The 25,993-nt window shown below is 45.0% G+C and overlaps 1 protein-coding gene across 6 annotated transcripts in view; it reads right to left on the reverse strand.

Moving 5' to 3' along the window:
* Positions 1–19,657: 19,657 nt before the first annotated feature.
* Positions 19,658–25,993, reverse strand: part of NF1 (neurofibromin 1) — a 170,621-nt gene continuing 164,285 nt past the window's right edge. For all 6 annotated transcript variants that reach the window (XM_073315123.2, XM_073315122.2, XM_073315120.2 and 3 more), the window contains one exon: positions 19,658–24,146. In XM_073315123.2, coding sequence (XP_073171224.1) covers positions 24,004–24,146 — 143 coding nt within the window. In that variant the 3' untranslated portion in view covers positions 19,658–24,003. The remainder of the gene's footprint in view (positions 24,147–25,993) is intronic.

Raw genomic sequence — 25,993 nt, forward strand, 5'->3', positions numbered from 1 at the left:
ATGCATCCGACGAAGTGAGCTGTAGCTACAAAAGCTTATGCTCGTATAAATTGGTTAGTCTCTAAGGTGCCACAAGTACTCCTTTTCTTTTTGCAGATATAGACTAACACGGCTGCTACTCTGAAAAGTATAAAATAGTGGCCTTTTACTCTCAGAGACTTTTTCATTGGGAGGAAAACCACCTTGGAGCTAGGAAGGCTAAATCATCCATATGCGGGGGGAAAAATTAGCGGGTGCTTAGTAGCACCCTCCGGCAGCCAGCCCCACACACACTCTACCCAGCACCTACGGCCCACCCGTAGCCCTTCCGATCATTTTCTCCCCCTCTCTCCCAGTGCCTCCTGCCTGCCCCAGAACAGCCGTTCAGGTCAGAGGAGGAGAGGGGACAGGGTGTGCTTGGGGAAGAGGTTGGGGCTTGGAAAAAGGGGTGGAGCTAGGACGGCCCTGGTGTGGAGAGGAAGTCGAGCACCCCTCAGGTAGAGAGGAAGTCAGCACCTACGGCACCATCAATAACTCCCCAAGGCGGTGGTGGATTCTTGGGCACTTAAAGTCTTTCAATCAAGACTGGATCTCTTTTTACAATACATGATGCTCTAGTTCAAACACAAGTTATGGGCTTGATGCATCAATTCCTTGGTGAGGTTCTTTGGCGTGTGCTATGCAAGAGGTCAGACTAGAATATCAGGATTTTTCAAATGCAGCCACTAGCGGCTTTTCATGAGGCCACAGCCTCCTGGGTGCTGATTTGGAGTGCGGGGACAAAGCAATAGTTCCTCCCCCAGGGCTGCCAGCAGGGTTTGGGCCCTGTCCCTCTCTGGTGGTGGGGCTTGGGCTTCAGACCTGGGGTGGTGGGCCGCAGGCTCCATCCCCTGGCCATGAGCTTTGAACCCTGACCCTGGCCCCAGGCTCACATTCCAACCCCCACCTGCTGCCTCCTCTGGCCCTGGGCTCCAGCTGTGCAGCAGTGAGCTCTGACCCCCAGCCACATGGTTTCAGACTCTTGCCATGGGGACACATGATCCGGCTCCCAGCCATGCGGCAGTGACTGCCAGCCCCAAGCTCACCTCCCCCGCCACATCACCCCTGGTCCCCACTGCGTCCTCTGGCCCCAGTCCCCGGCTGTGCAGCTGCAGGGTTCTGGTTTCCCCTGCCCCCCCCCACACACACCCCTTTCCTGGCCCCTCAGCTGCTTTCCTACCCAGTTCCCCCTCCAGCTTGCCAGGGCTGAATAAGTCTGTTGTGAAAAGTGACAATTGTACGTTTAATATCACTTTTCAGTGCCTCCCTGCTAGCTAGCAAGTCTGCTGCTGCGAAAAGTGATATTAACAAAATACAAATATCATTTTTCACTGAAACAGACTTAGGAGCTAGCAAGTCTAAAAAAAGTAAGCACCAAAAAAAAAAAAAAAAAAAAAAGGCAAAAGACACTACAACAAAAAGGGACTAGAACATGCAAAACACATTATTTGTTTCTATTCTGTTTATGTCCAGCAAAGAATAGAGAAAACTGTACATCATTTTTATTATTGAGTCTGTGAAAAAACCCTACATAAATAAATTACAATGATTTGGACATGTCTATGTGCATATTTATTTGTTTTTCCTAAAGTTAATTAAGTATTTTAGGAAAAATTGTCAGAGCAGTCACCAGCAATTGGTGGCCGCACTCGGAGGCCACCAAAAAATTTCTTGTGAGAACGCCTGGACTAGATGACTACACTGGACCTTTATGGCCTTAAAAACTATGAATGAAGCTATTAATCCCTCTGCAGCCTAAGGCACCGACTCCACATCTTGGTTCTTCTATCTATAAAATGGAAATAACAATACCAGTAATAACAGGACCTTATGGGTTATTGTGGGGATCAATCAGCTATTTGTTAGTGTCAGCTCTGTCACGATGGCACCAGTGACTGATCAAATGTTGCTTGCAGCAATGCTGCAGATTTACCAGCTATGTTAAATATGTTACCAGCTTAGTTGTGTCATACTCATAAGGGCTATCAAGAGGTGCAGAAAAACCAGAGCTATGTTTACACAGCAAAGCTGGACCCCTGGTTTAGACTGCCCTCTTTTAAAGGAGCATGTTGGATAAAGCCTTATAATACAGGAAGCATCCCCTCTGAGGGTCATATTTACACACTGACAAGTGCAAAGCCAGAAACTCCATGAGCAGAGGAAAAAAATGTAAAGATCTAAGTAGTTCAGAAATTTGCACAACATGTGGGTGTGATAGGGAAAGAGAATATAGGGTGAGAGCTAAGCGATCCTTGGACCAAACATACATATGAACTGTATGTTGGATTGCTGTTTATTCCTCTATTCATAAAACTGTATACGAGGCCGGGGACGAGTTTGGACTCAACCCAGTGCGTGGCCTGCATTTGAGGAGCGGGTTGGGAATGACATGTGCTCATACACCTCTCCAAATAATACAGGAAGTGGGAATGGGAACAGCAATGACCGTCACTCTTTCAGAGGCAAGCAGTTTAAGGTGCAGCCTCGCAGTCTAGTCTCCACTACTGCACACGAGCACAGGTCTGGGAGCCAGGAAGAACAGTGACGGGGGGAATGGGAGTTAATTGAGCGATGGGAATGACGGTAAAGTCAAATGGAATCATTCTATGACACAGAGGGTCAGTCTCCAGCTGGGAACGAACAGCACTGGGCTTGTCAACACGAGCATTTTTTTCTCACGTTTCCCAGCATTGCACAAACACCGATGATGTGGAAGAACTAGTGTAAGGTGCCCACTTGGCAACCAATGGCATTTTAACTGCCATGTTCCCTCTCTACAGGCTCTGAACAGGGAGAGAGGATTTGGTAGCTAGTCCTCGCTCAGCTCCCGATGCCGACACAGCAACTGTGTCTGCTGTGAGACTTTTCCGGCTTTGCTTTCTCTGTTTCAACATTCGCTGCTACCTTGTGAGCAATGGACGGGGAAATACTTGTAGCCTGTCATTGGGCCTCTCTGCCCGATCAAAGAGATTGGCTGCAGACTTTCAAAGAAAGCTACTTAGACAACTCCCGGCTTGTTCTGGTGCCCAGAGGGAGGAAAGAAATAGGAAGGGCAGGGTGGGGCAATGTTGCAGTTGAGGGCAGAGTTTAATGGGGAGGAAAATGGGAGAGAGTGCATGGATAACACATGAGGCTCAGCAGGACTGAGTTGCCTAGAGAGAGAAATGAAACCTGAAACTTTCAGATGGAGCAGGGGAGCTTCACAGCTAAAGTAGATGAGCAGTGTCAGGATCAGGTTAGACAGGCTTAGGTAGCCTGGGGCTACAGGTCTGAATTCCAGCATGGTTGCTTTATCCTGCCAAGGTAGAGAAGCATCAGTTCAGTGCATTTTTCCCGGTGTGGCTCTTTCAGCCGAGACCTGAACAACCTTGATCTTGTCTGCTGGATGTTACAGCTGCTGAAGCACTTTTTAATAAGATTAGGGGCTTGTGCTGGTATCCTGGTCAAAATGTCCACGGCCCTTCACTTCTCATGCAACAGGTTGTGTGCTGATTACCACTCTCTAGCCAAGAGGTAGCTGAATTGCAAGAAGTAATTAGGGTAAAGTACTTTAAGACAAAGAGTACCATGAAGGAGGAGAATATGGACTCCAGATCCTAAGGACTCATGGGATACTAAACCAAGTGCCAGATTTTCAATACTATTTAGGCATCTAAAAATGCAGATAGACAAGTAGTGGGATTAACAAAATCCAGGCGGGTTAGATACCTAACTCCCACTAAGAGTTCAGCATTCTGTAAATCACACAAAGCCCCTATCTGCAGCTTTAGGCATTCAAATACCTTTAAAAATCTGGCCCAAATCTCCATTAATTAGCAACCAGGATCTCCCAACTGAGCTCCCTTACTCAAACTTAAACTGTGTTAAGCTACAGGGTTGACATAAAACATAGGGTGAAACCAGCTGTAGTTCATCACCAGGCTAGATCCCTGAATCCTTTATTCTATGTGCAAGTTATAAAGTTATATACTAACGGGTCTTTCATTCGGCACTAGACTTCCTTCCAATTGACAATTCTTTTATACCTGCAGTGTTTCTCAAATGTAGCCACCGTGGCCACATGGGGCCGCCGGGGGCTTTTCTTGCAGTCACAGCCTCCTGGGTGGTTATTGGTATGAGGGAGGGGGGAAACAGTGGCCCCTCTCTGGAGTAACAAAAGCTGGAGGAGCAGGCAGCCAGTGAGTTCCCCACCTTCCCAAGGGTGGTGGGGCTGGGCGACAGCCCTGGGGTACAGGTGGCAGGCTCCAGCCACAGGGCTTTGGGCTCTGTTTCCCATTACCTCTGGCCCCCGCTGCCTCTCCTAGTAGCCCATTGCCCCCGGGTCCCCCTGCCTCCCTACCCACCACCCCATCCAGAGCTCAGTATGTCCCAGGATTGACAGGGCTGAGTAAGTCTGCTGTGAAAAGTGATAGTTGTCTGTTTGTTAGTATCACTTTTCGCTGCAGACTTAGTAGCTAGCAAGTTTTAAAAAAAAAAAATGGGCAAAAGAAACACTAAGAAAAAAGACAAGAATGTGCAAAGCACCTTCTTTGTGTTACTATTTTGTTTAGGTCCAGTAAAGAATAGACAACTGTACATTATTTTTATTATTGAATCTGTAAAAAAAATCCTACATAAATAAATTACTATGATTTGGACATGCATATGAATTTGGTTTTCCTAAAGTATTTTAGGAAAAACTGTCAGAGCGGCCACCAAGAGCTGGTGGCCGCACTGTGAGGCCACCAAAAAATTTGTTGTGAGAAACCCTACCTTAGAGAGAATTCCTAGTCTGCCTAGCTCTTAAAGGCATAGCACCCGAGAACAAGTCCTATTCAAAGGGTGTAAGACATGTTTCGTTGTAAAGGCAATACCACATGTTCGATCTAATTCAAGATTTGGTTCTTGCGGTTTTTCACTATGCAACTATTTTTTAAGTAACATTTCTACGGCTGTAACACAGCAAACATGAATTGTGTTGGTCAGTGTCAATGAGTAGTATGGAAGATTCACAGTACCGTGTCTGAGTAGCATTGCTTGTCCTGATCACACACATATTGGGACGGTGGAAGACTACGCTCTTGTTAGGTCAGCCAGACTGAATTTATTTTGCCTGCTTGCTTAAGTGTTTTTCTATTTTTTGTTAATGTGAGTAAAAAAGGGGCAGGATTCAAAATGCATAGTTTTGTCTCAGTCCTGGTGTTTTGCCCACAGTGCCGAGAGAGGCATCGTGAGAATTCAGGCAACTGGATCACATTTCTTTAATATTTTAAGGCTACGAAACACACAATACATTTATGCTGCATATACTGGAAAATACAACAATGCTAATACTTTCCCGTTCCAGCATCTTTCATCTGAAGATCTCAGAGAGCTTTAAAAAGCATTAAGCAAACTTGACAATACTCCAGGTGTAACATCTCATGTTCTTTGAAACCTCCAGTGACGGGGATTCCCACAACCTCCCTTGGAAGCCTATTATAGTACTTAACTATCCTTATAGTTAGAAAGTTCCTAATATCTAACCTAAATCTCCCTTGTGCAGATTAAGTCAATTACTTCCTGTCTTAACTTCCGTGGACATGGAGAACAATTGATCACTGTCCTCTTTACAACAGCCCTTTGAAAACTGTTGTCAGGTTTCCCCTCAGTCTTTTCTCAAGACTAAACATGCCCCATTTTTTTAACTTTTCCTCACAGGTCAGGTTTTCTAAACCTTATATCATTGTTATTGCTCTCCTCAAATCAAATATGCTAATAAAATGAGTAACTGCATACCTGCCTGGCAAATGACATTTTTCTCACAGAACTAATACATGCCTCTGAGATCTTGCGAGAGTGAGGGAAAAGGGCCTCTGATTGCTCGTTCAATTATAGTCATGATTTACAAAGCAAGCACAGATTCCTGGGTAAAACAAGCCAGCATGGTACTAAAGAATTGGATAATCAAAAACAAACAGTGATAGATTAACTCCTGTCAGTACTCTGAGACCAATTAATTATTGATTTCACATGCCTTTGTGAAAAAGCACAGATTTCTCTATTAACATCTCAAAAAAAAAAAAAGCATCAGATCAATAATTTCTGGAGTTGCCTTGCAGAGCACGTGATTCCAATCTGGAGCTGACACAGTAAATTCCCTTCTTTCAGTGTGAGATTGGTTTCATCTGCCTGCAGGTACTGCTCTCTGCAGCTCTTCAGATGGGTCTGGGCAGGTCATTACTCAGAATGCTGAAGGATATCTTCTAACTTCAGCAAGGGCTCCTGTCTCAGAATACTTAATGGTACCTAGGGAATAGCCATGGCTGGAATGAGATCAGATGGGACGATTGTGTCACTTCCAACAACTGTATCTGCAGCTGGGAGGATTTTCTTTATAGCTGCACAGTTCTTTGTGTGCTGCGGTTGCAGGAGAGCCAGATCACATGGTGCTGGCTCTCCTTGTTTGAGGAAGCTAAGGAGACCATGTGGCAGACACACACGTGCTGCAGGCCAGAGAGAGGGGAAGGGAAGGGAGAGCAAAGACACAGCGTCAGACGGTGGCCCCTTTACTCACATTGGTGAGCAGTTGCTCACATGAGCAATCCCATCGACTTACTTGTATGAGTAACCGCTCAGTAGCGTGAATAAGGAGTCCACAATTTGGCCGAGATGTTAAATACACTTCACTGAAGCTGAGGTTGGCCCAGGGATGTAAGTGACATCAAATGGGGCTAGGGAGATGACCCATGAGATGAGCCGTCTGCTAAGATGCGGCACCCATGATCAAAGAGTCTGAGAACTGGTGCTTTTTAGAATATGAGAGAACCTGGGGGCAGCTGCGCTAACCCTTAGAACATATGTACTGAGCGTACCTACATGCTGCACTGGACAGCTAGCACCTGGCAGCAGGGATCACAGCTCTGTTTGCACATATTGGGCAAACAAATACTCCTGTGCAGAGCAGAGCCGGTCACAAATCTGCACCCAACACGATACTGAAAAAAGAGACAGCCTTCTGTGAACATTGCTTGCACCTTTTCCAAGGAGATCTGCTCTCAAGTCCGTTATTTATGGCTTTCCACAGGGCACTTCACATAGAACAATTCAACCTCCCTCTACAGAGGCAATAATTCCCCTCTTTGAGAGAGAGAGAGCGCGCGCGCACCACTGATGCACCAAAGCACGAGGGCCCACATTTTTCAGTGTGATCTCTAATTTGGCCATCTCCCAGGTGACTGCTTTGCAGAGGGTTCGAGTGCCCCCCTGGGGCTTCAGATGGAGTCACAGCTGCTCAGCACCTCAGAAAAGCAACACCTAGCTGTCTCAAATCACACACTCAAAGTTAGTGGATACTTTTGAAAATGCCGCCCCTGTGGGTCCCGCTGGTGGCAGCGCTAAGTATTGATCCTAACAGTCTTAGCGCCCAGTGCCCTCCTTGCTCATCCTACTTAATCCTTCTTTCCTGCAATTGCTCTCTCCCCACTGCCAAAGCATGCTCCTCCTCTTCTTCCCAATGTTGGGGTGAACATGCAACCCCTAGGATGGTCTCTATTGTGTGAATATGGCTAAATAGGGACCACGTTACCTGATTGGGCCTTGATTCTGCAGTGTGTTTCCTGTGGTTGCAGGGGTCCCACCAGGCAGGTGCACTTGCAGAATTGGAGTCTTAGAAATTAAGTTTCTCCAGGTCAATCCAATACATGTGTTTTAATTTTCTGTCCCAGTTTTGCTGATCTACTCCTACTGCCTTCAGGGGCCTAGCTCTATGTAGACAGCATTTTGGCTACCCTCTGTACAGAGATGACTTTGGGGGCCGTTAGTATTTTTTTATTGCTACAGAACACTGAACTAGTGTCCTCTTTTGATACAATGCTGCTGCTCCTGACCCATCTTCTTTCCGTGTGCCAACGTAGACGCTTATCTAAGGGTGGGTGGGTCTCTCTTACATGTACAACCAAGAGCTCTTCACATGGCTTTCCTTGCACACACATCCCTATGTGAGAACTTAAAAACCCCTCCCCTTGCTGTCTACTACTGCATGAAGCTCCGCATCTTCCTATCCATGCCTCAGCAGACCTGTTACTTAGCACAATGAGCTTCACAATGGGGAGTCCCACTGGCTTTAAGAGGGCAGGCAAGAGAATGCTAGTGCAGAGCTCATTACAGGATTGGGTCACGGCTCGAGTTATCCTCCTCTATTGTCCTTGTTATTTGTATTGCAGCAGCACCCAAAGACTCCTGGGCAGAGGTAGACACGGTTTCCACTCAGAGGAGCTTACAAGCTGAATTCACAAGGGAGAAGGGGTTGGCAAAAACACAGAGAAGGATGAAGACTTGATGGCTTTTTAGTGTCCTTTATTTAACTTATGTGGGCAGCCATTGGCTCAGGAATGGCAGGAGGCAGCAAGTAAAAAGGGGGGTGAGCAGGGGAGCAGCACAGAAAGGGGGATGTGGGAAACACATGGATGGGAGCAAGAAAGGTTGCAAGAGGGAGACAGGTCACAGCAAACAGCCAGTCCTCAGGCAGAGGATGATGCCCATCGTTAAATGGGACAAGACAGTCCTACTTCCGCCTCTAGCATCTGGAGCTGTTACTGTTGCCATTACTGGGATTACCTAGGATCTGGTACCCCTCAAAGATGAGGGTCCTTGAGAGAGGGTTATGCCCCAGACATATCCTGGGAGAGGGAGACCCAGCTGGGCTTTGCCCTGCCTTGCCTCTTCTGCACTTGGCTGTTATACTGATATGGGGTTTCCGAAGCCCTGGAGGGGATTGGGATGCTCAATTCCTATTAATTTGAATCAGTCAGTTATAGTGGGCATCCACATTCCTTAGACAGACTTAACCCTCTACAGACTGTAAAGCACTTTAACAAAGGGGGTGAAGTAGCACCCTTCCTCATTTTATAGATGAGGAAACTGAGACCCGGCGAAGTTAAATGACTTGAGCTCATGCAGCGATCGATGGAACCAAGGTCCCCGGGGAGCCAGCCTGGGGAGAACATTCACAGGCGTTAGTTAGGATGATAGGAGGAAAAGGTGGACATTAAGGAGAGCTACTGACGCTAGAGCTCAGGAAAAGAACTCGCTGCTCAAGAGTTCACTTACACCCACGGCCTCTGGCAAGGACAATTGTTTGAGACATTTAAAACCAAGCTGCACAAAGCCAGAAGGAAGCACTCAGTATTGGCCCTAACTGTGCTCCCACTGAAGTTGGTGGCAAAGTTAGACTAACCTTGAGTGATTATGAGAATCTCACCCTTATTGTTATATGGAAACAATTTTCCAGTGGCTCTTCCCCCAACCTGACCAATCTCCCTCGTTTCTCTGATGCTTTCTTTTTTGGACTGTATCTAAGACAGCTATTTAAAATACAATTTTATATTTCAAATGAGGTGCACACAGAGTTACTCTTGGCCACTTATTGCCCATACCATTTCAATATCCCTAAGGTTGCAGTCGTGAGACATCTTTCTCCCTTACAGCTTTGAAGCACAAACCTTTATTTGTTCTAACAAGTCTCATAAAAAGAAACACTATTCTAAACTCTCCAAACCGCCCGGTTTCCCTGGGCTTTATTTTCATTGGTGAGCCTCTGAAACGTACCGACAGCCAGCTGAAGAAACAAATTTTGCAACACTTATGGGACGCACCACCTATAAATCAGGAACTTTAGCTGGGGAAAGAAACACAATTGCTTTGAAATAGAGCGGTCACTACCACTCCCCGTAGTATCAGAGTACTGATTGGCTGTAGCTTTTCTGAAAGCCTAATTGTGAATAAAAACAAACACTATATTCCTGTCTATGTACTTTATGGCTCATCACGGTAGTATCCGAGCAACTCAGAACCATTAATGGATTTATCCTCAGCACACCTGCGTGCTGGGGAAGTATAACCCCCCACTCTTCAGATGGGGACTATGACAGTGCAGATTAGGTGACTTGGCCTAGGTCTCACAGAGTCTGTGGCGGAGGCAGGATTTGAACCCAGGTGTCCTGAATTCATTACACCAGTGGTTTCCAAATTTTGGTGGTTCACATAACACCTTCTTACAAAAATGATGTTTGATGTACCACATACAAATGTCTCCTTTTCGTGCACATTTTAGGCCTTAATAGGCTTGATTTAAGTATTGCCAGATGCTCTAGTAATATAAATGCCTAAGGAAACCTAAGATGTCGATTATAACGCACATATTTAAACACAGCAGGTTTTTAGACAGCACATCAAAAAGAAACCCAGTGAAGCAGCCATTAGTATGATTGTCTTTCACACTGTGTGTACACAAGGGCAAGGGGCTGCGGTGGTGGGGAGCTGTGTGTACAGGGGCGGGGTGTGTGTGTGTGTGTGTGTATACACACAGGGGAAGGGAGTCTCCAGTGATGGGGTGCATATGTACAGGTCCTGGGGGGCTCTGGTGATGGGAGATGTGTACACGGAAAGGGATGCATGTGTAAGGGGGCTCGTGTACAGGAGCAGGGGGCTCCGGTGAGGCAATTGTACACAGAAAGGGAGGCTCTGGTAAGGGAGACGTGTCTACGGGGCGGGGGGGCCCTTGTTGGGGGGCTGGGCAGGGGGTGCTGGTGGAGGGGTGCTGTGTGTACAGGGGCAGGGGGTGCTGGTAAAGGGGCTGTACCAGGGCAGGGGTGCTAGTAGGGTGGGCTGTACAGGGGCAAGTGTGTGTATGGGGCAGGGTTCTCTGGTGTGGGAGCTGTGGTCACAGGGGGGCTGTGGTGGGCAGGAGCTGTGTTCACGAGCTGTGTTCACAGGGGCAGGGGGCTGAGGTCAAGGAGGGCTGGGCACAGGGGCAGGGAGGAGCTGTGTGTATAGGGGCAGGGCGGGGGGCTGCGGTGGGGGGGCTGGGCTGGGGCTCAGGTCAGGGAGGCTGGGCAGAGGGGGACTGTGTGTATAGGGGCAGGGAGGGGGGCTGAGGTCGGGGAGGGCTGTGTGTATGGGGCAGGGCGGGGGCTGCGGTGGTGGGGGGCTGTGTGTATGGGGCAGGGCGGGGGGGGGCTATGTGTATGGGGCAGGGCGGAGCTGTGTGTATGGGGCAGGGCGGGGGCTGCGGTGGGGGGAGCTGGGCACAGGGGCAGGGGGGCTGTGTGTATAGGGGCAGGGGGCTCAGGTCGGGGAGGGCTGTGTGTATGGGACAGGGCGGGGGGGCTGGGCACAGGTAAGCTGTGTGTATATGGGCAGGGTGGGGGGCTGCGGTGGGGGGGCTGGGCAGGGGCTCAGGTCGGGGAGGGGCTGTGTGTATGGGGCAGGGCGGGGGCTGCGGTGGGGGGAGCTGGGCACAGGGGCAGGGCAGGGGGCTGTGTGTATGGGGCAGGGCGGGGGGGGCTATGTGTATGGGGCAGGGCGGAGCTGTGTGTATGGGGCAGGGCGGGGGCTGCGGTGGGGGGAGCTGGGCACAGGGGCAGGGGGGCTGTGTGTATAGGGGCAGGGCGGGGGGGGCTATGTGTATGGGGCAGGGCGGAGCTGTGTGTATGGGGCAGGGCGGGGGCTGCGGTGGGGGGAGCTGGGCACAGGGGCAGGGGGGCTGTGTGTATAGGGGCAGGGCGGGGGGGGCTATGTGTATGGGGCAGGGCGGAGCTGTGTGTATGGGGCAGGGCGGGGGCTGCGGTGGGGGGAGCTGGGCACAGGGGCAGGGGGCCTGTGGTGGGGGGGGCTGGGCACAGGGGCAGGGTCCCAGAGGCGAGGGGCAGACACAGGGGAGCCTTGCCTGGCAGTGGGGACTTTACCTGGGCACCAAGCTGCTCCAAGAGGCCCCTTTTGCTCCTCAGCAGCTCCAGACCCTCCTCAGCAGGGCCCTGAGATGCTGGATAAACTGCTCAGGGTCTCCCCCTGCTGGGGAAAGCTCAGGTCGCAGCCAGCCAGCTGCTCCGAGGCCGAAGAGCCCGGCAGTACCATCCAAGCCGACCCGTCACGCCCACGTGCCCCTGGCGCTGCAGAGGCAGGAGGGAATTCCCCCTGCACGCCAGAGCCAGGCCGCAGCCTGGGCAGCACCAGGGGCCCCTGCTTTGCAGCGGCTTCCTTGCGGGAGGTTTGGATCCCGCAGCTCCGAGCGGCTGGAGGTTTTGCAGCAGCTGTGACCCAGGCACGGCGGCTCTTTGGGATGAGAGCTCTGGTGCTACTAGATGGGGCCCCCACGTTCCCCTCCAGCTGCATGGCTCAGCGACGCCCGTGCGGAGGGCTCGGCCTAGCAGAAAGGCAGGCACGGCTGCGTGCCCCAGGTCCAGCTGCATAGCCCCAGCGCCCACCCGCTGAATAAAACCACTCTGCCGGCATGCCCAGCAACTCTCATTCACCACTCTGACTGAACAAGCCCAAGAGGGCACTGTGCCTCTCACCGATTTCCTAGCGGGCCGCGGCTTTGAAACTGGGGTGGGGGAGAACCCCTCCTCCTCCCAAACCTAAGAGTCTTTGACCTACCACTTCCAAGAAGCTTGTCTTCCACCACTAGCACCTGTACCACTGTTTGGGGCCCCTTTCCCTAGAGCCTATTGGCTGCGATGCACGGATAGCTAGACAGAACATGAAAGCGATTTAAGTGCAAGGAAACCAAGCTAGCAAAACATCCGCAAGTGTGAACTAAAGTAGCAGCTACAAAAGAACAGGAATTCCCGGTGTGGTGCCTTTGTACAAAGTAATTGGTGAGCAGTTCATTCTGGGACTGAAAATAACATCCTATCTTTAAAAAAATGGGGCTTGAGCGTCCCCAGCTCTTTGACTTTCCCGTCTTTAATGACGGCTTTGCAACGAGCCCATTCTAGAGCGCCTTTGAATGGCTTGAACGGCGGAAATTCACATTTCACCAGGGATAGTCTTCCAGTACTTTGAAGAATATGGACCAAAAAATGGCTGCTGAGCTGAATTAATAGCCTGAGTGAAACTGAGGAGTTGGAGGTTTTTCCAAAGCAGTTTCTTGCAGGTAAAGAGGGGACAATTTTACAGCAAATCATAAGAAAAAATTCTGCCCCATGAGGGTCTGAAGGCATTGCTGCCTCCTCCAACTTCCCAGGGACATCACCTGAAGGGACATGGCTAGGATTGATCCATGAGCATGGAAAGGGACCCAAAAAAGGACTATAGTCATTGCAAATGGATGGGTCTTAAGTGGAAAAGGAATGCAATTGGACACAGCAGGTTGAATTCTCCCGTACAATGTGCATATCCCCACATACACTCCAGGGGGAGTTGTGCACACACACATCTGAAGGCAGAATTTAATCCAAAGGCTCCAGCCCAAATTTGGAGAGGTGGAAGGTTAAATAGACTGAGCCTGTGACTGGCAGAGATGTTTCTGTTGCATGAGGATTTTTATACTGGACTTCACTAACTAGAGGGAAAGTTATCCATCCATTTCTGAACAGCTCATCCCAGCAATTGAATCTGTACCTGGGAAGAGCTCCAGACAAGACCAAGGCAACAGAGAGATTTGTTTGTCCAAATATTTCTACCTTGTGGAGTGTAGGCTGATGCTTTGAATCTGAACATGCCCACTGAGAAGTTTATATTGGGTCCATGATAACACTGGGCACATTTACAAGATGTTTAAAAATCAATCACAATTGCCAGCCAACTGCTACAAGAAACGGATCATTCTCCCTTATTATCATGTAGTGACACAGATGACTTTGAAAAGCCTCACTTCCCTGCACAGACAGGATTCTTCCCTTGTCACCTGAAATATTTCCCTTGTTATCCAGTCACTTAGTGTGGTGAAGTAGTTGGAGATAAGTCTAGTCTTAGCTGTGACAATGACAGCCTCTGGTTTTGAATGAGTCAATTTGTTTCCGCTATTTGTGGAGTGAGGATATTTACCCACCTCAGAGGAACTGTGTGAATTTTAATGTGGGTGTTTATGGAGCACTTTGAAGATACAAAGAACTATCAACATGTTAGATCTTATTACAGTCATCAGTAGTATCTGCAGGTTTAACATGCAATACCTGGAATGGCTGAGGCTGTATGAAAAGAAGAGTTATTTAGAGATGTGGCAATTTGGATATGTTTATACAAACACACATCTGAGAGTTTCAGAATAATCAATTTCACATTATGGACTTCTGTGGATTAAAGGAGTACCGCAGGAATTGTGAGTGAGTGAGCATTAAATTAGCATCTCTCCAATTTTATCCCACTACTCACAGAATATAAAATTCTACCACCACATCCAAGACGATATTTAGAGCTCTGAATTCTGAGTCCTCTAACTTCTTCATTTGTAACATTATAGTGGTGTCAGGACCAAGTACAGCAGGGGTTTTTCAATTGTGATTTGTGGAGCACTTACTGGTCAGATGGCACTGTTCTTTCCTCCATGGATCCAGGTGCTAAACTGTATTAAAAGAGAGCTCAAAATAAATTATGGCTCTAATATTACTTTTCCACTTAAGCAGTTACTGTAATTACCATAGTGATGTTACGTGATCACAAATGGAAGGGTCAGTGACCTGTACCAGAGGGAATTGGTCCATGAGAATCGCTATTAAAACATAATCCATATTCTGGTGTATGGTATCAGGAGAAATAATTTAGATTGGGATTAGAGACCCTCTTTGAGAACCAGGTTTCAAAGTAACAGCCGTGTTAGTCTGTATTCGCAAAAAGAAAAGGAGTACTTGTGGCACCTTAGAGACTAACCAATTTATTTGAGCATAAGCTTTCGTGAGCTACAGCTCACTTCATCGGATGCATACTGTGGAAAGTGTAGAAGATCTTTTATACACACAAAGCATGATGCCTGCACTACATTAGCCTTTTTCCAATCTTCCGGGACTTCCCCTGATCGCCATGAGTTTTCAAAGATAATGGCCAATGGCTCTGCAATCACATCCGCCAATTCCTTTAGCACTCTCAGATGCAACACATCCGGCCCCATGGACTTGTGCACATCCAGTTTTTCTAAATAGTCCCAAACCACTTCTTCCTTCACAGAGGGCTGGTCACCTCCTCCCCATGCTGTGCTGCCCAGTGCAATAGTCTGGGAGCTGACCTTGTTTGTGAAGACAGAGGCAAAAAAAGCATTGAGTACGTTAGCTTTTTCCACATCCTCTGTCACTAGGTTGCCTCCCTCATTTAGTAAGGGGCCCACACTTTCCTTGGCTTTCTTATTGCCAACATACCTGAAGAAAGCCTTCTTGTTACTCTTAACATCCCTCGCTAGCTGCAACTCCAGGTGTGATTTAGCCTTCCTGATTCCATTCCTACATGCCCGAGCAATATTTATATACTCATCCCTAGTCATTTGTCCAATCTTCCACTTCTTGTAAGCCTCTTTTTTGTGCTTGAGATCAGCAAGGATCTCACTGTTAAGCCAAGCTGGTCGCCTGCCATATTTACTATTCTTTCTACACATTGGGATGGTTTGTCCCTGTAACCTAAATAAGGATTCTTTAAAATACAGCCAGCTCTCCTGGACTCCTTTCCTCCTCATGTTATTCTCCCAGGGGATCTTGCCCATCAGTTCCCTGAGGGAGTCAAAGTCTGCTTTTCTGAAGTCCAGGGTCCGTATTCTGCTGCTTTCCTTTATTCCTTGTGTCAGGATCCTGAACTCGACCATCTCATGGTCACTGCCTCTCAGGTTCCCATCCACTTTTGCTTCCCCTACTAATTCTTCCCAGTTTGTGAGCAGCAGGTCAAGAAGAGCTCCACCCCTAGTTGGTTCCTCCAGCACTTGCACCAGGAAATTGTCCCCTACAGTTTTCAAAAACTTCCTGGATTGTCTGTGCACCGCTGTATTGCTCTCCCAGCAGATATCAGGATGATTGAAGTCGCCCATGAGAACCAAGGCGTGCCATCTAGTAGCTTCTGCAACTTGCCAGAAGAAAGCCTCGTCCACCTCATCCCCCTGGTCTGGTGGTTTATAGACTCCCACCACGACATCACCCTTGTTGCTCAGGCTTCTAAACTTAATCCAGAGACTCTCAGGTTTTTCTGCAGTTTCATACTTGAGCTCGGAGCAGTCATACTGCTCCCTTACATACCGTGCAACTCCCCCACCTTTTCTGGCCTCCCTGTCCTTCCTGAACAGTTTATACCCATCCATGACAGTACTCCAGTCATGCGAGTTATCCCACCAAGTCTTTGAAAGGTAAGTCTTCTATGGTGGACTGCACTGGCTTTGGGAAACCGGATAGATGAAGCCAGGAGGCTCTCCTCATAACAACTGCTGTTGCTATGGATCTTCCTGTGGAGTCAGCAGAGTCAAGGGCAGCTTGGAGAGCTGTTCTGGTGATAGGTTGGTCCTCTGTGATGAATGCTTTGTATTGATCATTTTTGTCATCTGGAATAAAGTTTATAAATTCCGAGAGACTTGTGTAATTATTGTGATCGTATTCTGGCATATTAGGGCTTCATAGCTGGCAATTCTCAATTGTAATGTCACAGCAAAGTATGCTTTACAGCTCAATAGGTCGAGATGTTTCCAGTCTTTATCATACAGGGTGTTTCTATAATATTGTTGTTTACCCTGTTCATTCAACGTGTCGATAACGAGTGAGTTCAGCGTTGGAAGTGAGAAAAGGAATTCAGTGTCCTTGGCTGGCACATAATACTTCTTATCAGACCTTTTACAGGTAGGTGGAATCGAATCAACTTCACAGGGTCCATAATTGCATCATTCATGGGAAGGGTGATATTGGATGAAGTGGACATGTGTAATATGTACACTAGCTTGTGGCGAGATTCCTGGACCTCTTCCAGAGAGATGTCTAGGAAAGTGGCCACTCTCTTGTAAAGTTCCTGAAACTGCTTGATATCATCTGCAGTGGTGGGAGGTGGAGGCATAATCGTGTCATCTGGTGAGGAAGATGACAATTGAATGTCAGCTGGTTTGTCTGGGTCCAAGAATTGCTCCTGTTCTTTAGCCCTATGTTCTGAGACAGCAGAAGGTGCCTTTGATGGCCATATGGGTGGTTGAGGTGCCCCAGTTGTGGGCAGAGTGGTGGGTACTTCCTTTTGTGGGTATGGAGCTCATGGCTGCCAGAATGGCCATTGCAGTTGGAAGGGCATGGTGGGCATCCAGGGTTGGCCATACCAGGGTTGATTTGTAAAGTTTAAAGGGAAGCCCACGCTTGGTAGGGCCTGTGTAGTGGGTGTAGACACAGGAGAGGAAAGGTGGGGCGAGTGCCATATATCCTCCTCTGCATCGTCCTCCCCCCTAAAGAACTACATTGAAAGCTGTGGAGAGCTGGGCTGGCTAAGTACTGCGGTACCGTCGGTGCAGAGGAGAGGAGACTGCAGTACCGATGAAACTGGTAAGTCTGTATGACAGAGGAACTGCTGTGACGTGCCCGGTCTCGATGCCGGTGGAGCTCAGTACAGTGTGCTGGAGTGAGCTGATCGGCACAGTACCAGCAGAAGTTGGCAGCATTAGCACAGGTATGCTTGCTACCGATGGCCTTTGCTGTTGTCAGTGCCGCAGCATGGGGTTTCACTTTCCCCTTAGCACCTCTGACAGAGCTCAACTGCTTAGGAGCTCTGGGTTTCTCAGTACTGTCGGTACCAGAGGGATCTGGTCTGTTGATATGGCCGGTGTGGTTAGGGTGACCAGACAGCAAGTGTGAAAAACTGGGATAGGGGTAATAGGCACCTATACAAGACAAAGCCCCAAATATTGGGACTGTCCCTATAAAATCGGGACATCTGGTCACCCTAGGTGTGGTCAATACTGGGAGCATTTGGCCTCTATCAGAGCGCTTTTTCTTGGTCGACTCCAAAGCTGGGGACGTGGTGCCGTTTCTTTGCTACCTTCTTGGCAGGCTGTTCAGGATCTTTTCCCCTGAAAGAGGAGCCTTTCTCTGAGGCAGCAGTCGGCAATTTCTGGCCAAGAGAGGTTCGTACCTCAGGCTCAGATGCTGGGCGAAGAGATTTCTCCATGAGAAGTTTTACTTGTAAATCCCTTGCCTTTCTCGTGCGGGCTTTCCAGTTTTGACAGTACGAGCACTTTCGCAGTATATGTCTCTCACTGAGACAGTGGACGCCCTGAATGTCCGTCTGAGAGGGGTATTGAAAGCTGGCAGTTAGTCTAGCGTTTAAAGCCTGGGGAGCCAGGCATGCCCCGGGGGAGCTTATTCTCTCAGTGATGTGGCAAGATAGAAGAGGAAAGTGCCACTGCGATCAGGAAAAACTCAAAAACTTACAGTCCTATGAGGAATTTTAAATTTTTTTTTAAGACAGGGATAAGGTAGGAAGGGAAAATAGTCTATTGTATTCTAACTAAGAACTAGGAACTACTGCTAAAGGGACAGGAAAAAGATTATTTCTAGCTGTGAGGCCCTGCAGAGTGCTCCGAGTCAAGCCAATGGTGGTAGAGAAGGAACTGGGGGGCAAGAGAGAGGGTGCGAGGTGTTGGTCGCACAGCGCTAGTTAACAGCCTGAAGCAGTGCGAGACGGAGACTGCTCATGTGCGGCCCAACCGGGGCACTGCTAACTTAAATCTCTGGCTACGAGCACAGGGGTACAACGACACCAAAAGTGGAGCACCCACAGAGACACCACTCAAAGAAGAACTTGCTCCTATCTTTTGGCCCCTGAAGAGCACAATTTTCACTATCACTAGCCAGAGGTAGCTTGCTTTGCCCTGCACCATAGCAGTTTTACATGGGGGGGGGGGGAGGGGGAAAATACAGCAAGTGCACATGTCTATAATTACCCAGACTAATAACGATGCTAGTTTAAAAAGGGACTGGAAAATATGGCATTACTGCTCTCTCATATTGGATACCAAATTAGGGAAACCCAACCCCCTACAAAAACATCTTCAGAAACTGCTACTCTTACTTTCACGCAGTCCCACCTGTTGGCGAGGGCAGCATTCTGCATTACAAAAATCAGTAGATCTATACTGTGCGCGCACATGCATGTACGTGTGGTAGAGTGTATAAATGTATTCTTCACTGATCTAGGGTCAAATGACGCAATGTTTAGTTTGCAGCAACTATCAAGTGTGAGAATATGTTCTCTGACATCTTTTACCAATTCAGAAAAAAGGCCGAATATAAGCGTTTATACATTTTAAACAGGAAAGTAATATTTTCACATGGAAGAAAACAGACTCAATTATAATTAAGCTGCTGCCACAAAAGTTGCCTTTAATTGATACTTAATTCATACTTGAAATTCCAGGCTTCTAAAATAAGCTTGAATAGACAGAATATACTGTAAGATTTTTTTAGAAAGACTAAGCAGCCACCTTTAGTTATTAAAAAACTAAATTTACATTTAAAAATGAATGGGTTTGAAATACTGAGCTATTTAAATGATAAACTGATTTTGACTGATGTGAGGTGACATGAAATTGCTCTGCTACTAGATATTAGCCATCTTTTAAGTCAATAGGAGTTGTTTCACGCTTAACAGAGGGCAGAATTTGGAACAATTAGTTTAACCATGATCTAGAAACAAACAATTATGGAGAAAAAGCATTCAGCAATATTCACAGCCACAAATCCACATCACCAGCTTTAAACACGATTGTGGACTTCCCCACTGAAGTCAGCAGAAGAATCCTTCTGACCTTGATGAGCTTTAGGTTCTTGGTTCACACCCACCTCTAGCTTCCAAAAGAATAAAACAAATCCCAGTACCCTGAGGGACAAGAAAATGATGAGAATAAAAAGGTCAGCCGTGAACCCTAGCAGCCAATGACCCCCAAACAACTCAAAGCAGGTTGAATTTACATTTTACTTCAAAAAAAGGGAAGTACATACATGAGGGGAAAATAGGGTGAACAACAATTATTTGAAACTATGATTTCTACAGTTTTTACCTACAAGTTACCAACTGTGTTCGAGTCAGCAGGATTCTCACTGGCTGCTGCACGCTTGCTTACAATAGTAACAGGATTGTAAATCAAGGAAACATTTTCGAAGTTGAGGCCCAAATGGAAATAGTAAGTTATCGTACAGCGTGTACGTTTATCGTACACAGCATTTTTTCTTCTTTAAATGACAACGCACCAGCAGGAAGGAGAAGTAGTAGTTAACAATTACTAACACTAGAATAATCAAATTTGTATGTTATACATATACAGCAACTAACTGCTTTACAAAAAAGCAAAATAATACAATATATTGTCACATGTATTTACAGTGTAGTAAATATACTTTGTCAAATTTTACACAAAATCTATTTACAGGTGAATATACTGCATTAAAAAAAAGTGTGGCCAACACTAAAAGTGACTGTCTGTGGTAAGTCTGTTGCATAACATTAAGACGTGCTTCATTACATCTGAAAAATATTAACCTTAGAATGAAACAGAAAAAGCCCTAAAAGCTACAAACCAATTAGGAATAGAGCACTGGCACTTTCCCAAATGCTCAGTCCACAAAATACTTATTTGAAATGTTTCCTTTTCATGGAAAATAAATTGCATGCACATTAAAGCAGAAGCGTTGGTATAATTAACAGGTAGGTTATGCACTATTAAAATACTACCGAGTTAACTTTAAGTCAGGGAAAATACAAACACAAACAATAAAATGTCAATCGTCTTTACAGTACTTAATGTGGTTAATGCATAATGGATAAACATGCTCTAAAACAGGGGTGTCAAACGTACGGTCCCCGTGATGTATTTATGTGGTCCGCATGTCAGATTCAGAGTCTCCAAAATCTAAGCTTTCCCGTAAATCAAAGTGTCTAGGCCCCATGGCTGCAGAGATCACCTTAAAATGTGAACAGAGTGTAACCAATGCAGTGACGGCTGCTGAGTCTGCAGCTGTCTGAAACAAGGACTCAGAGGTGTGAACTCCTCCGTTCCCTGTTAATCAGACTGGAATATCAAAGGCTCAGTGATTATACTTCAGGCTTATCATTAACTATTTAATCACTAAAAGAAAAGGAGTACTTGTGGCACCTTAGAGACTAACCAATTTATTTGAGCATAAGCTTTCGTGAGCTACAGCTCACTTCATCACTGACCATTTTAGTAAAAGGAATGGGTGCCAGGGGGAGGGAATGAAGCACACTGTGTTAGGAAGTGGCAGTTGCCCCAGGGAATGAAATGCAGAGAGAAGGGCAGAAGACTCAAAGACAAGGGGGGGGGGGGGCACGACACAGAAAGAAAGGAGAATAAGAAATTAAGAAAGAACATGAGAAAGAAAAAGACAAAAATAGCAGTGGAGAGCAGATTTTACTAGGGAGCAGATTTTCTGAGTGAAGAATGTGACAATAAGGCACTGAACAAATAACTTATCACTAGATAGTTAGTCACTATATAAAGACCATGTTCTTCCCTTGATCTCTTTGCAACCCTCCGACCAACATTGGTGGCTGTTCCACTGTACAATGTGGGGGAGTATATGGTCCTGAATGTATACGCTGGCCCACAAACTAGAATAAACCATAGAATACAGCCTTCTCCTCCAAATGAGTTTGGCACCCCTGCTCTAGAAGGTTCAGATCTTCTGACCCAACTCAATGGTAGAAATGTTAAGACAATCCCTCCCACCCAATGACATTTACTAAGGTGAGTTACTTATTGCCTATCTTACATGAAATCAGTTTTGGTCAAGTGGGTACTGAGACACTCCTGCGGTTCTCACATGAAAGATAATTTTGATCACTGTATTTTGATTTCACAACATACACATTTGAAATGCACACTTTTTATGAATTCCAATTTCGTCAGGCAATCTCAAAACATTGGAAAAGGTAGTTTTAAATACACTCAACCCAATCCAAACTGATTTGGTAATAAACACGAAAAATGCAGTATTTTTGAAAATTAGCTCACCAGGGAAACTGAAAGAGCAAAAAGCTTCTATTTTGTAACAGCATATTACCTTTAAAAGATTTCCCAGCCTTATGGTGAGAAAAAATATATTAGTGAGTTTTCTTTAGGATTCATAATCTTTAACAAAACTGAACACTTAGAAAACTGACAGGGCTAGAATGAGCTTGATTCAATATGATCAAGGTTTTAAAAGGACAGAGATTTTGAAACTGACTACTACACAATTGGATGTACTAGATGGAAGAGATTTTATCTGTGATATCCAAGGTTATGAATGCATAGCAGCTTAGTACCTGGCATTGGTCATTGCTCTATTCCTAAATTCAGTTCTATCCTCATAATCCATTTCATACATAGCTTTTGTAGAATTTTAATAATTAAGTTTCTACTGCAGCTCCTACATGATCAAGAATAAAAAAAGTTTGGTTAATTGCACAAGTCTTCAATATTTTCCAACATATCTAGTTCAAGATAACTACTAATTCTAAGTTTTCCTCTTATTTTGGCAAACTATTTGCATATTAAGTTTGTGTTCAGAGTTTTTCCAGGACTGTAAACAAATTAAAAAAATTAAATTGTTATTTTCTGAATCAATACAATAAAGGCAAATTTTTATTTACATAAACATGTTACACTGTTACTGTGTGAATAAATGTGAATAATGTGCTATATCAATACAATCTGAACACTTAATTGTACCATTCTCTATTAATTTAGCTGTGGAGTTTGATTTACTGAAAGCCACTACTGAAATCGCACTATGGGAGGTGTTTTTGTTTTTTAATATGATATACTTTTTTCTTTAAAGCCATTCATAAATTGCTAAATCCTAACATACAACAGGGACCACCTGGCATTAACAGTAGATATATTTAGCCCTAAAATGAGCACCCAGATGACATGCCCTCCTTTGTCAGAATTTATATTTACCTCTGAGATCAAAATGTTCCGCATGTTTTTAGTCCATAAAGATAGTATTTGTAGCACTTTGTGCTGCTTCATTACATATCATTCAACATAGCAGCATATTATCACAGTCATCCATTGTTAATATACTACTGTAAGTTGATGAATCTTTCACAGTGCTAGAAAGCAATTTCAGTTTACTTCTTATAAACCCAAAACATAATTTTTGCAAATTAAAAAAAAAAATTGAAAATTCTCCTATAAAAATTTGAGAGAAATGTCTATGCTGATAGCAGAAATTGCACTGCAAACATTCATACAAAACCTGTCTGACAAAGATGTCAGCTATTTTTAAATTCATGTACCATTTTGCACTGAAGTGAACATTAATGATTTTGTATCATTGCTTGGGCAGCACACAAGCAGCTTTGCCAAACACAATTCTGAGGGAGTTGAAAGTTACTTCAGACAACTTTCCCAAACAGTTATTCTGTCAGGAATTTCTTGAAGGTGCATAAAATTGGTGGAAAGGGCAAAAGTAACATATAGGATATGTGGTAACATAAAAAGTAATACATTTTCCAAGCAGCTACTGAGAGAGCATAATTAATAGTCAGTTCTTGATGATTTGCTTTTTCTCTACACATCCATTTCTTTTAGTGCAGTCAAAGTTCAGCAAAAAATAAATGTACTTTGGAAAAAGTCAGTTTGTCCAGTCTGGTCCATATACAGTCCTAAATATATGAAGCTACGTTCTGGCAAATGAAGAGACACAAGTGGCCTCCTCGTCCTCTTAAATTTATTGCTAATTACTAAAGATTTAATTTATCAACCACCTCTGGTTAGGTTTACTGCACTGTGGCTAATTTCAAGGTTACTTTTAAGTATGGTAAAAAAAAGTCCACAGCTAAAAATCTGAAGGGTTTGAATTAACAAGGATTATAGTACTTCCCCGGCTCATGAAGCCATTAACTTGAAAAGTGTGCAAAACAGGATTAAACAGTAACACTTTTCTTTAAAGAAGAAACTAACAAGGCATATAACAGAAGCAAGGTAAAACGGTCTATGAGAAATGGCTTTCATATTTGGACAGCGACTGTACTGCACTGTAAAGAATTCCATACTTCATTCATCTACGAAGTTCTTCAGGATCTACAAATGGTTCCGTTGAATGGTTCTGAAATACTGGCTTAAACCAAAAAAACAGAAGAAAAGAAGGCATTAAAATTCAGGCAATGTTTTAAGAGTTGATCATCTGGCAACATGGCTGGTGGGATGGGAACGTTAAGAATTAAGTGCAGCATCACAACTGGTGGAGGGCCACTAGTGAAGCCCAGGTACATAAGTCAGTTAAAAAAAAAAAAAAAGCTTCACACTATCTTTTTAGAGCTGTGACGTTTGAAACTGCCAGCGCTTCGCTGCTTTTGCACTTGACTTGCGGACCCATGGCGTGTCCTCCCGCTGTTGGAGTGTCCTGTGGTGGGGGAGAGTTCGACATTCTCCTTGTCAATTCCTGATGGGAAATAAAGGGGACACAACATTACTTTCCTGAGGCTACGATTCTCAGTTCCATTTATCTTGTAATTTAATATTTTAAAGACAGGTTTGTCCTCAGTTAAATTGGTCACCAAGAAGTCATTTAAGAATTTTAATGGCAGAAAAAATGAGACATTCTGTATACTTGAAATAACAAAGTTGCAGAAAAAGAAGATAAGAGAAATAAGAATTACTGCAGGTGAAGCTAGAAGCAGGCAGGCCTTAACTGAATGGTAACTACCACAGAAGAGAGCATCTTCAACACAAACCTTACCATAACTCTCCAGGAGAGGTCACCGTCCAATCATCTACAATTGCTCGCATCTCTCCACACACTCTAATCACGCTGAACTGAGCAAAATTAATATTGCAAATACCAAGCCAATAAAATTGCACTAGGAGCGCCACAGGCTTCTTAGATATACGAGACAGTCAAGAGGAGTCTACTATTTCAATCTTAGCTCCATTTCATAACAGCCTCCTTCCCTCCACTTCTGGTCTTCTGTGTAAAATGCCAAACACTTCAACAGCAAGCAAAGCACCATTTACATTACAGTCTTTTAGTATTGCCATCATATAATGAGTTCATTTGTATTCCACCTGCACAGCTGAGTCATATCTCCCAGTCAAAAGCCCCTTAATATAAATATTATAAGGGGGAGGAGGAGGATGGGAATCAAAGAGTTCTAAAAAGCTTAATTAAGCAGTAAAAACAGAAAAATATTAATGGCAATTTACATGTATACAGTTCTGGCAACTTAAAATTCCATATGACCTGCAGGGTGAACTCTAATGAATAACACTGCGTTAGTTTAGAAAAAACCCTGCAGGGGAGGTGAAATTCTGAACTTTCAAGACAGATTATAGGGGTGTTTTAACACTTATTACAGGTAGCGTTCAGAAATACAGCATCTCACAGAACAACCATCTTTAGCTGTGAGTATTCTGCAGTAAAAGTTTAAACACTTCATTTCTAGTAAGGAATCTGCAGGAAATTACTTACTTTAAAAAATATTGATAACATTGCTTTCGTAAAAGATGTATATAAATCTTACTGTTCTCAGATGTCTCAAACTCTAGATAGACGACTATCTAGAGATAGACAACTGATACAGTTTATGAAATATGAAAAAAATGACAGGATCAGCATCTGATCTTTTCATTAAGAACCGAGAAGAGGATGCATAAAGAATGTATCCAGGTAATGCACTATCATGCTGTACTATATATACGTAAAAACATACACAAGCTGCATATACTAAATTACCAAAATCAAATACAAAAATTGTGACTTGTGAAACTATTGTTTAACACAAAAATAATTCCCAGTATTTGGTGTGTGTTTGTTAACTTACTCCAATCTTAAAAGAGAAGAAATCAGCTAATCAAGCCTCTGGAAACTTGCTGGAATGTTTTATTCTATTGTGCTTTCACCACACCCTAAAGGTGATATGTAGGCATATAAACCATTCACTGAATCCAGTAAATCCTTGTTTTCTAAACAGGAAGATGTTTTTGAGTACAGGTGTAGGAATGCACATCTGCACTTGTTATCTTAAGTATCCACAGATTTTCAATTAAAAAATAAAAACTGTATGGCCAGTGTGATCTAAGCAGTGCACACACAAGTAAGTATCCTAATCCCTGCATGTGAGGCTCACGTCTCATGAATTTTGGAGAGGAATGCAAATATCTAAGTGCTGTTTCAGATCTATCTATATTAGTGAGTATGTATTCAGAGCTATCAATATCCATGCATCCATGCTCTTCTGCCCTTAGCTGAAGCCATATCCAGCCTCTTGTCCTTCAATCATTTAAAGTTAC

Source organism: Lepidochelys kempii, chromosome 17 (assembly GCF_965140285.1).
Source record: "Lepidochelys kempii isolate rLepKem1 chromosome 17, rLepKem1.hap1, whole genome shotgun sequence".
Taxonomy (NCBI): domain Eukaryota; kingdom Metazoa; phylum Chordata; order Testudines; family Cheloniidae; genus Lepidochelys; species Lepidochelys kempii.